This window comes from Micropterus salmoides, unplaced genomic scaffold (assembly GCF_014851395.1).
Source record: "Micropterus salmoides isolate LMB-PRFRI ecotype aquatic unplaced genomic scaffold, ASM1485139v1 Ms_hic_scaffold_23, whole genome shotgun sequence".
Lineage (NCBI taxonomy): Eukaryota > Metazoa > Chordata > Actinopteri > Centrarchiformes > Centrarchidae > Micropterus > Micropterus salmoides.
Genome location: NW_024041484.1, coordinates 10,869,174 through 10,881,441, shown reverse-complemented (window position 1 = coordinate 10,881,441; position 12,268 = coordinate 10,869,174). Strand labels below are relative to the sequence as shown.

At 42.1% G+C, this 12,268-nt stretch overlaps 1 protein-coding gene across 1 annotated transcript in view; it reads right to left on the bottom strand.

Annotated features, from left to right (window-relative positions):
• ahcyl2b (adenosylhomocysteinase like 2b) overlaps window positions 1-12,112 on the bottom strand; it is a 45,511-nt gene extending 33,399 nt beyond the window's left edge. The window contains exon 1 of the mRNA XM_038738406.1: window positions 11,693-12,112. Coding sequence (XP_038594334.1) covers window positions 11,693-12,028 — 336 coding nt within the window. The 5' untranslated portion in view covers window positions 12,029-12,112. The remainder of the gene's footprint in view (window positions 1-11,692) is intronic.
• Window positions 12,113-12,268: the final 156 nt, after the last annotated feature.

Sequence of the window (12,268 nt, the reverse complement as noted above, 5' to 3'; positions counted from 1 at the left end):
CCAGAATCAAAAGACTACCCTGCATTGTGAAAAAACAACAATACAAAATGCACGTAACAGTATCTATTTAAAAAAAAACCAAAGCTGCTATATAACTATATGGGGTAGCAACATATGCTCCTGGAAAAAGGCAGCAGCAGAGACCATGTAATCAAGTCAAACCACAGGAAAGACCAGACACTTTGCTGGACAGACAAAAACAGGCGTGCAACTCCTGGCAGAGAGGCCTGGCTTTTAGTGGAAAGGCTGTGATGTTGTTAAGCTCTGGCAGCCACGCAGGCGGAGGGATGGACAGGCAAGTAAAAGCAGAGAGGTGCTCGGACTAGCACAGACAAGAGACACAGGCTAAATCATAAAACGCATGCGTATATGTGCAAGTGCATGTGCAGATTACTAATATATGAGCCAGCTGTTATGACCTTGACATGGCATGTCAGTCCTAGGGTCAATATGGCAGCGTGTACCACAACTGGGACAACTATAGGACAATGTGTTTTTAATGCAACACTTAAGACACAACAGGCTGCTGGCAAGTTTGTGTGCACAGTGAGACTGAAAGAGGGATAGGAAATGTAAGAAAGGTAGAGCAGCAGAGCGTGAGAACAAGAAATCCTGCCGTGTACATAAACAATCCTGAAAATTCAATAGTAAATACTTTTCTGACCTCACTGACCAATAGAAGGAAGAAAATGATGGAGGAAGCAGCTAGCGTGAGGTGGTGTGTGTGAGTATAAGAGCGCAGCATGTTGCCCTGAGGGTGGCTGTGATGTAAGAATGGGCTCTGATGATTTATATACACAGACAAGTGCTCACACTGTAAATAATGGCACACATACACACGTACTCACAGTCATGAGTCAAATGTGCTCACACACCCCCATTACCGTGCATACACTTGGCAGTTACTGAGCCCACATGCAATTACCAGTGGGCCAACACGTGCAAGCACCCCCCCCCCACACACATACACACATATATATATCGCCAGAGGCTTCATGCCAACAAAGGGCTTCACTACACTCAGTACAGCCACGTCACCAGCAGCACCAGAGGAAGACATCCCCTGCTCTTTTGCTCTGAACCCTATATTCAGCATCAGCATATACAATATCAAAGCACACATACAGAAATACTCTACAGATGGAGTAGCTGCTGCTTCAGAAACAGGTGCTCTAACAACATTTCTCTTCTAGGGGGAAGAGCAGAGTTGCACTATTTGTTGTGTTACAATTACATATTAATTTCTTACATTTATTTGAATCAAATCAAATCTGCAGAAAACCCATATTTAAAATGTGTCCTATTACTGACATTGCGCTACATAAATACAAGCAAAACTAAGAGCCTACTGAGGCTGTAGGCAGAGATTTGTTTGAGCTTAATGCTAATGTCAGCATGCTAACATGTTGTGAGCATGTTAGCCATCCCTTAAGCCAAGGTTTGAGAATCACTGACTTGAGCAACGCCGCTAGCATGGCTAAAATATTTAACTAAGTACCCTAAATGCTATACCAAAGACTTCTTTCTGGTGTGTTAAGAACAACTGTGAATTCCAGTTAATCTCGTTGCACTTTGGATGGGTCTAACTCACTGCTGAATAATCCCAGGGCTGCTTTGAAACTATGGAAAGTATGTAGGGCCATCTACACCGAGCATGGTTGTCCTTGTCTCTCAGATATGGTCCGATAGTCACTGTAAAAGCCAGGGACACCAATACTAGGAGGAGAAAAGGAAATGAATGATGGGGCTTAGTGACAGATTAAACCCTACCTGCTTCTTAACCAGCCAGCACACTCAGGCCACTGTCTAATTCCCCCCCCCCCCCCTTTCTCGTTCACATGCCTTTCCCCTCTCATATGCCACTGAATGGAGGAAGAGTGCAAAGAGTGCAGGCTTCACATGTCATTCAAGGACAAGTTAGTTTCATCAGGCCACTTTTCTCATAAACAATTGTAAAGCAGGAGGAAAGAGAACAGACCGTAGCCCAACGCCAGTTCCACATAGAGATAAAGGTATATGGTTTTCCCAAGGCTAATCACACACACACACACACACACACACACTATGGTCTTGTAGACCAAACAAGGGCACCGTTTGGAGCCAAAAGGCTTAGTTATCCCATCCAATAACTATGGTGAAATGTCCTCCAGATTAGCGCTTATATTGATCAAACTGTTTAAAAATCCATTGTTTCCAACTGAGAGCAAACAAATCATGGCAAATAAAATTGTTGATCCAATGACACAAACACTACCCCTAATTCCTGTTGAATTGCCAAAAATAGCCCTCTCTCCCTGTGGGGAAGGTATAATTACATCAAAGACACACAGACGGAGGCAGGGCTAGTGTATTTCTGAATAAACCCATAATGGGGTCAATGATCTACGTTTAATTGGGAGTGTGAAGCAATTATTAGGCTGGATTTGGATTTTTCTATCCTCTGGACAAAGCAGTAGATCACTGGATGCTGGCAAAAAACAAAACAATCTGCATTGTGAGGAAAGGCACTGTTAAAACGCACAGTATGTCATTTCTGCCACTAGTGGTTTCTCAATCAAAACTATAACAAAAGACGGACTTTGATGACATCGTGAAGTGGTGTGGGATAATGGGAGTTTCTGTCTTCTTTGTTAAACAACCCCCACAGCTGACGTGACTCACTCACTTTCCTCACTCTGACATATCATCAGGTGTTTCCCATGTTTTCTGGGATGTTATAGCTACTAGAAGGGGTAAAGGGGAAATGAAGCCATTGAGAAGCTTCCAATTGAAATGCACTGTTACTTTGAATAAAATACAGCTTTTCTGATTTTGAACATTGTTGGATACATTTGGGATAATAAAAGTACACAACTCAGCACAATGTTGTTATTTTTTGCCCTTATATTTTTATATAAACAACAATGCGTCGATTGTATTGATGAACACACAGATAATTACCACCCAAGAACGCAGTTTCCCTCAGCAACGTTTTAAATCTTTTCCCCCAGCCACAACGTGTTTCAGACCTCAACACAATCGCCTCCGTCTGCCAGGGGTTGTTGGGTGGGCCTGACTAATAGGAAGCAGTGCAGACAGATGGGTGTGTGTGTGTGTGTGGGGGGGGTAATTTCAGGCTTTTTGGAGGGCCCTTTTGTGAGGCAGCACTTTTTGAACACAATGTTGGGCCTTTGTTCGCATGTAGTGCTCGAGTATAGAGCTGCATTCCTCGTCATGCTGCACAGCCAGTTCAGTGTTAACGTCCACTACTGTCTACTGATCCTCATGTAAACTGACCACTGTGGGCTAGTGGGTGCGCATCCACTGGCTTGGTGCTTAGTTACTTGTTCAACACTAACTAAACCAAAAGGGGTTTAAAATTTCAAACTATGCTGGCTTCTCGTGGGCACACAGCTTCCAGGAAAAGTAAGCGCGCTGCCATTCCCTTCATTCTGTTCACTTCAACGTTCCGAGAACGTGAGACGTGTAAAAAGCCCTTTGATGGAAAGATGTGTAACTCAATGGGCCATGCACACTCAGTGATGGCAAGCTGTGACAACGAGGCAGGAAATGAATTTCAAACGGGGAGTCACAGACGCGGGTATACGTGGGTGGTTACACTCGGGGAACAGGGAAGCACAGGCGCAGAGTTCATACACAAGAGCTAGCAGGTCAAGTACAGGTGTTCATTTACCTAAAGCTAAACCACCTTAATGTCAAGGTAACCTTAATTAACTATTGTTTTAAAATGTCATAATAGGTCTGCTATGATCATTACAAAAGCTACTGACCAAAAAAACTCATTTAGCTGACATAACGGATTTTGTTACTCTATGACAGTAAACCGAAGCTCTTTAGGTCGTGGACAAAACAAGACATTTGAGGACGTCATCTTTGGCTTTGGAAAACATAATTTTTCACAATTTACTGACATTTTTTAGACCAGACAACTAATTCACCGATTTAAGTGATTAATTGAGCAAATTTCTGACAGATTAATCAACAATGAAAATAGTCATTAGTTTCAGCCCTAGCATGTTTTTCTTACTATAGTTATGTTGATATTGTGTCACAGATGTGTTTTGAGGCTGACAAATGTGAAATAACTATTGTGAGACTAAGAGACAATTGTAATTTCAAATCTCGTGCAACAAAAATTGTGATTCTCGTTTTCCCCCCCTGTCCAATCATGCAGCCCTTCAGCAGTGTAGCTGCTACAACATCCCGTCTGGACAGTGATGAAGAAATCATTATCTGGCAACCTGGGGGTGAGAGAAACTCAAACTGGTGTAAAGTACCAACAGTTCGTTTCCTGAGTTGGCCCCTGGGCACGGACGAAGCTGGTTAGGGAGGTGTGATCTCACACATGCCTTTGCAGAGTGGTGCTATGCTGCGAGAAGGCAGACAGGGAGTGTACCATGCATGAACACAATTGGGACTATGAGCTCAACAGGGGCTCAAAAAACAAAACAACAAAACAACATAGTGTCCTGGAGTGGGTGCATTTTTTCAACTCAGACAGAGGAGTACATGCTGAGTTTTGATTTATTTTAAGAAGCCTGTCAATCCATTTTATGAGGGTTGCCAAGTATTTTGACACGAGGCAAACAGGACCCGCGGAAATAGAGTGAAGATGAAGCAAAAATAAAAGTGTTGTGACATGGTAATTTTAGGAGGAGGAGAGTGAGAGCACCAGAGAAGCATCGGATAAATCAGGGTTTCACTTTTAGGTCATTAAAACTGAGATAAACCTTGGCTAAGTGCACCGAGGGCAAAGCTGGCCAAATATACACCCTACTTCCATGAGTGGCAGAGGCAGCTAAGACACGCCAAATTACACAACAGCACCACTGGCTTCTGATAAGGATTTATTTTGAGGCACATTTCTTGTTCTGCTGCCTGGTAGAGTTTCACTGTAGGTCCAGAAATACAGCTCTCCATTCCTTTAAGTTTATCCAGCATAAATATTTAAAACACAGTTTTTTCTCTTACTACTAGTCATTCATTTGCAGGAGTTCAGGTGTTAAAGCACATATATTGAGAAACAGCCACTCTGATCACGTACACAATGGTGGGTTGCACCAGAAGCAGAATTTCTCTATTAGCATAAACAAAGGATGAATAATATAAGATTAACTTTACTGATCCCAGGGAAATGTAAGTGTCACAGCAGCAAAAGGAACACATTCGTTGTATAGATACAATCCATACAAGATATAGATCCAAATCCATCAGTAGGCTACTTTACAACAGTAAAAGCCTTCAAAAAGCCACCAGCCCTTCTTTAAAGGAGGTGGCCTTGTGGGTAACCTGAATCCTAATATGTGACACAGGGCTAATAGTTTATTGTGAGAAGGCTTTCCCGGTGCCAGGCAGTATGGTTACTGAATGGCTGTATGTTGTGCTCACTGTCACAGAAGAGAAATAAGAAGTCCCTGTTCATGCAACCTTACTACAACGTCCTCCTGCATTCTGCACAGCAGAGTTGTGTGAAACGCTACTTAGCACATATAAATGTTACCACAGAACTAGCTAGATAACTCTAGCGACAGTGGACAGCGAGGGTCATCAAAAACTGCAATGCATCTTCGTCTCCAGCAGTGGACACTGTGTCAAGTTGAAAAGTGCCGCTGCAGGCTATAGGTAGGGCTGGGCAATAAAATAATGACAATTATCATGATATAATTTTTTTTTAAATTTCATTTTACTGTGATAATTATTGATAGACTGATATGAATTTTTTTTTATTGTAGTAACATTTTTGTCCAGCCCTACCTATCGGTAAGCTACAAGGTGTCATCTTCTAAGTGTTTTTTGGTGGGGACGCGTGCAAGTAGACAGGGGTAGAGAGATAAAAAATAAAATAAAAACACTTGGAGAATTGCTGATCCTGCTTTTGAAGGTCGAAATAGAAAGCTAATTTGTGACACCTCTAACTGATAAAATAAACAAAAAAAAGACAATACTATACACATTTTGATCATTTACTATATACAGAATGGAACATTAAAAAATAAGAACAAAATAGCCCGAACTACTACTACTCCCTCCACATTATGCCACCTACCAAGTCAATAATCCAGTACCTACAACATTAAATGTATGCAATAGGAATACAAATTTTCAGCAATTTCTTCATTAATCATTAACATCCAATGTGTTAAAGCGCCATCCACTCCCATCCCCCATTTCTCAATATAGCCCTAACATGAGAAGCATGCAAAACATCATTAGCAAGTGCATCATATGCAGGACTGGCTGAGGCTCTCCTCCGAGCCTTATGATTGGGATTTGTCTTTCTTAGATAGCACCCTCTGATCAGGCCAGGGACTCCACCACCTGCATCATGTCTCTCCTCCATCTCTGCTGTCAAGCTGGCAATGACATCAATAGGATAGAAATTCTGTCACTTATGTTGGGCCTGCTGTGAATTGTGAGCAACCCACTGGCAGGTTGCCCACGAACAAAGTGGATATTACATGTGGCAACTGCAATGTTTTCACCAAAACCCCCATTTTTTCTTTGAGCTCAACATCCATGGAGAAATGGGTGGAAGACTGAGGGACAACTGGAAATGGATCAAATGCTCCCTTTCTCTCATTCTCTGGGCATTTCTCAGACTTCCCACCATGGTTTCAAATTTCTCTTTTGGTCTAATGTGGTAAAGTGTCTAAGGCTGGCAAATGAAAATCACATCACATGCGTTTTTAAGTTGCTGCAGAAGACAGCCACAGCTGGCAAATGCTAGCATGGTCACTGTGACTCCAGATGTGCGTTTTTAATGCTGTGTATATTTATTCTAATAATATATCTAATATGGCCTTCCACCAACATTAAGATGGCATTCTGCAACTCCAAAAACTTGTCTCTAAAATGTAAACATTTTTAAAAAGACACTTGTAGTGTGTTTTGATATAAACAAATACAGCCAGTCATACCGGCAATGACTATAAAAGGGCAAAGTTACACAAGTTTGTGTACAAGAGGCAACTGATTTCATTCAGGTGATGTATGGGCCCAACTGAAGTAGTTGTAATAGTGTAGTTATTATCAAAATCTATTTGTTAAAGACACAAGTGGGAATAGGTTATGACACCAATAAAAGATGACAGGATCCCCTGCGGGAGTGCATGTGATTACCACTGTGTGCACAGACACATGCAGAACATCTCAGTATCTGAGGTGACACACAAATGACTGCACAAGGGAAATAAAGTTACACGTTCTCCTTTATAGTGCAGGACAGTCAAGGGCAGATGACGATGCTCAGTGAGCTTGCATGAAGACGACAATGTTGACAATCCACAGAACAGCGACATCTTATTCTTCATTACATATATTTGAATAGTCATGAGAATGTGACTTAGACCTATGAGCAAACTGGCTACAGAACTAACTATAAACTGAGGACCTTCTGTTAGCGTAGTTAATTTCTTCATTAACCATTTACATTCAGCTTTAATAGGTTCAACAAGTTACATTTGCTTGCATAGTCAACTATCCCACCACACTGAAACCACTGTAGTGTAGCAACTTGGCTAGCTGGCCCAGAAAAAAATGTTTGAACAAAATGCCATTCATAAAAAAGCTTAAGGGTTACATTCAGGAAACGACAATTCAATACATATGGGTTCCCAAAAAGGCATTCAATGGGCCAATAAAGCAGAGTAGTGTGATTAATGAACGTGCACAATTAGACTGGAGAAAGTGGAGCACTGCATTAAACCACAGATGTCTTACTGAATGCATAACCCTTTCTTCCACACAGCTCTCTTCCCAAGTAGAGCAGCCACGGGTCACTATATGCCTGTTTGCCAGTGAGCCCTACCAGGAACACCAGCTTAGTCTGTGACATAACCTTACATCAGAGAGGGATGAACTCCCTAACACCCTGTTCACTGGAGTCATTCAAAAATATCACTGTGCATGCTTTCTTAAAACCTGTTAGGAAGTTCAGTCACATGCCACATGTCAGAAGGTCAGGGGGGAATTGTTTAAGTAAGCACCATGATGGCTTACAAGGTGAAAAGTAAACCAGGTAAACCATCTTCTTCAAATAAGGCCTCAGTACAGCCAATCAGGCAGGTTACCATTCTACCATACTGACCCAATGCTAGGCTTAGCCAATAGCTACAAACAGCGGCTTTGATAGCAACTAGTCCTGCTGCCAGCAGAGCTCATTGCCAGTTTCCTTGGTTGGGTTCCAAAACCCATAATACCATACTATTTACAGAAAAAGATTTAGTATGTCCCAATATGTCAAATGCAGTATGCCAAAAATACCAGGATGTCCTGCTCTACACTAGGGCATTTTGCTAGTCAGCATGTTTTTCTGGCTATTGTGACCCACAATCCTCTGCGCAGCATGAGTATGAGTTAGTAAGGCACAATGTTATAACAAAGTAGTATTCCCTGTCCCCATTGTTTAGATACTGCATGCAGTATTATGTACTTTGGAAATGAAAAAGTGTGTGATTTAGAACGCAGCACTTCTCCTCCCAGCTGGAGGTCTCATCCTGGACTTCCCAGAAGCTGGACATATTTGTGCCAAGCGACTGTGGGTTACTATGAAACTCATCAGTGGCTCAGAAAGCTTACATCTGGGCCCACCTACAACAGAGGGCTGGCCATTTAATCCCCCCCTCATGTGGCGACATGATAAAAGGCATGGATTAAAAGATAGCCAGTCACTGTCAACACAGCTTCCTGCCTGCCTGTATACTTGTATTATCAGTCCCACTGCTTCACTTATCCGTTACTGCACTGGGCAAGCAGAATTCAGTAGATGCACAAAGCCAGGCTGTGGTCGTATATCTATAATGCAGTGTGACATAAGACCCACTATGCCGCGTATTTTTCAGAGTATTGAAATAATGGACAGATTTCTGCCCTATTACTCAGGCTTACAGGTCTTGTATTATATGAATTTAAAAAAAACGAACAAACATTGACCCTAAAAATTCAGAGATGATCCCTGTTGTACAGTTTCTCTGAACAAGGCTACACAAGGCAATACAGTACTATAATACTTAAAACTCTTATTGGCATTTCATTGGAAACATTTATTTTTTAAATAATGAATTTCATTACAATACAACATAACTTAAAATAGGTTGTCCTTCCAACCAGGCCTATGTATATATATATAAATAAAGACACTGGCCCTCATCACAATATCAGATGATGGTGAGACTTCAAAGGAAAAACTTGTAATTGTAATTTGAACTGTGCAGTTAACAGGCCAACCCCACACAACAAACTTACTGTAGCTCACTTGCCGAACTATGGCTTTAAAGTAGATTTTTCCCTCTTACTGGACATGCTTATCAAAGAAGTGGTTATACCTGATGAGCAGGAGTCTCTCAAATCGTTTGTCATACAACCTGTTCCTCATCGGAGTCAGCACAAGACTGCCCAGGCTATCGAGCATCGCCACAGGTGCACTAGAGGGTATCGCTGTCCTTTCGTGAAACTAATATAATACTTCCACCCCTCAAAAGACGTCTTTAGCAGCTCTGCCATTTCTGCGTCCCCATGAACTGGCGCTGAAGTCAAAAGTGAGGTCGGAAAAGTGTTACGCAAACACGCACGAAAAGGGATGTTTGATTTATTTTTCACTCCAGTATATTTTAAACTCCAGTTTCACCAGTATGCAAGGAACACGACGATTTTGTTATTAGTAACTGTAATGTGATTACTTAAGTTATCAACAGCAATGAATTACATTACTGCATTAGACAAAAGTAATCTGATTACAGTAACACATTACTTTGAAACACGTTACCCCCAACTCTGCTATAGCCACAAGTTTGATTCCAACATAAAATAACTTGTATTCTTTAAATAAATCCACTAGCTTAGAGAATCAAAAAAGTACATATTTAAAAATTACTGTGATGTTACTTTAAATAATATTTTACAACATGATATCAATTTCAGAATTTATTTATTTCAAGATAAAAACCTGATCATTAAATTTCACTAAATAAAATGAACATGGTTCATTTGGAAATTAACTCTCTGTACCATGGTCCTGTATGCCAACTTGGACTCTTCAATAATCCAGATGTGGCTGTTGCTGTCTGGCACATAAGGCATTGGGCTGCCCCCCAAATGTGGTTCAGCCTTTAGGCCCAGTGTGTACGCCCGCTTGCTGTGACCGGCTGAGGTACGCAAATCCATCTACTCTCAGCTGCTTTCTGTGCGCAGTCCATTCTAACACTGTACAATCCAGCTCTCTTCCTATGGTTCTTCTACTGGGGCTTCCTTAGGGGTTGTGTAACAGGATAGGATCATTGTCTAGGCGTAGTAGAGGGTGTGGGTGGTAAGTGTATCCCTTCCAACCTGTTCTGTCCCTAAGTTTCACCAAGACAATCACCCAACCTTTTGGTTTTCCAATCCAATGGTTCATAGTGAAAACACACTAGCTTTAGGCTTGTTAAGGCTATGTGCCTCCAGGAAGACAATAAATCACAGTCTCGCCATACACATATCTAATATCCACTGATAAAGTGCACTATGGCTCCCACAGGCTATCAATCACTTTCAACTGTTAATAACAACTCTGATCAGAGGAATAAAGCTGGAAGCTTATCAAAAACTGTTCTTTCTTTGAACTTTGCCCTTTGGATCCACTTGTGTCCTAATCAAGACTTTGTGAAGGACAGAAAGATAAGATGCATTTAGGGCACAAGTGCTGCCAAACAGTTTTTGGATTCTTGCTGGCCAAGAAAAAAAAATTTGCTAAGTCAGTCCGACCTCTAAATTAAACCACAAGGGCAGGAACTCCCCTCACTGAAGTTGTGGTGCTCTAAAGGCTAAATCAGGCTTGCGGAAACTAGGTGACAGGATTTCCCTGGGGTCACGAATTACAGACTACTGTTATGTCTGAGTTATATCACATATTTTGGGTGGCACTGCATAAGTCAAACTAAACTTATCATGGGTGCATTTTAAGCAGTAAACTGTGAACATCTTTAATATACTAACTATCCTGAGATCAGGCAACGAGCAAAGATCAACTTCCTGGCAGGCGCAAAAAAGTGTCCCTGTAACCTGGGGACACACACCTGCAGTTTCTTCTCCTTCATTGTATCTAAAAATCATCCAGCTACTTCAAAAATGTTTGCCAAATAAGAAAGCTCTCGGTGTTGACCAAGCAAAAATGGCAACTATTGCTGCAAATGTGCCAAGACAGCAAACATAACCTTTCATTGAAGTGACTGGCTGTGCTTGTTTTAACAACATCATGTGCTGTATTTTGTTGCGCATGATAAGTCAAGCAGACACAAACCAGTATAAATAAGCCTGAGCTTTGCTTTTAAAAGATGGGGCTAGCAAAGAATTTTCTTTCTTCAACATCCAATCTCAACAAAACTTATGAGAAAAGTTGGATAACGTTACTTTTATCCAGCTAAGTTACGAATTCCTAAAAATTCAGCTATGTCAGCCTAAATAAAATGGATACCTTACACCTATTTTTAAATAATGTGTGGCCTTTATTACACACCTCCACAGTGTTATTAGCTTCCGAAGACTATTATTACATGAGGTAACTGACTTAACTGATGCAGCTTTGGGACCAGCTAGCCTGTTAGCATCGGCACACAATGCCAGCTTTCCCGGAGAGCTTTCTTTGCGGCGAGGTGCTCAGTCTTGGTCCAATAACATCGAGGATATAGCAGCTATGGAGGGAAAAATGTGTCTCACTCGCCTTTTTCATCCGCGGCGCTTCGGCAACGGTTCCGTCACGGTTGACAAAAGCCTCTCCGCCGTTCTGCTGCGGGTCCGACCGCTTCATAGCCGACGCCTGCGGCATCTTCGTGGGGTTCGGGGTGAGCAAACCCAGGCTGCCTTCCCCGGCTTTCGCGGAGGGCTCCGCTGTAGGGGAAGCAGCGGCAGAGGAACCGGCCTCGTGCGGGTCGTTTCTGGCGAGGATCTTGCCCTCCGAGGTCGGTGTCATCGGAGAACCGGCTGGCAAGTCTTTGACGGTGGGGACATCTTTGAGTTCGACCTCTGCCATTTTCGCTGCCACAACCTGGACTGACATCGCTGCCGTTTCACTAAGACCTTTTTCCAACACAAATAGCGAGGCGAGCGGATGTGAGCGGAGGAGCGACGCTGGCCAAATGCGCTGCGGTTCTTGTAGTCCCTTTAAGTAGCTCAAAAAAATCCTCCACAGGCCACCTCCAATACCAATGATGGGCACACGATTGAGATTTTATAAAACGTTACCCAACATGGGGGAAAACAATAAAACCATTCACATATTCATTCCATTTAACTGAAA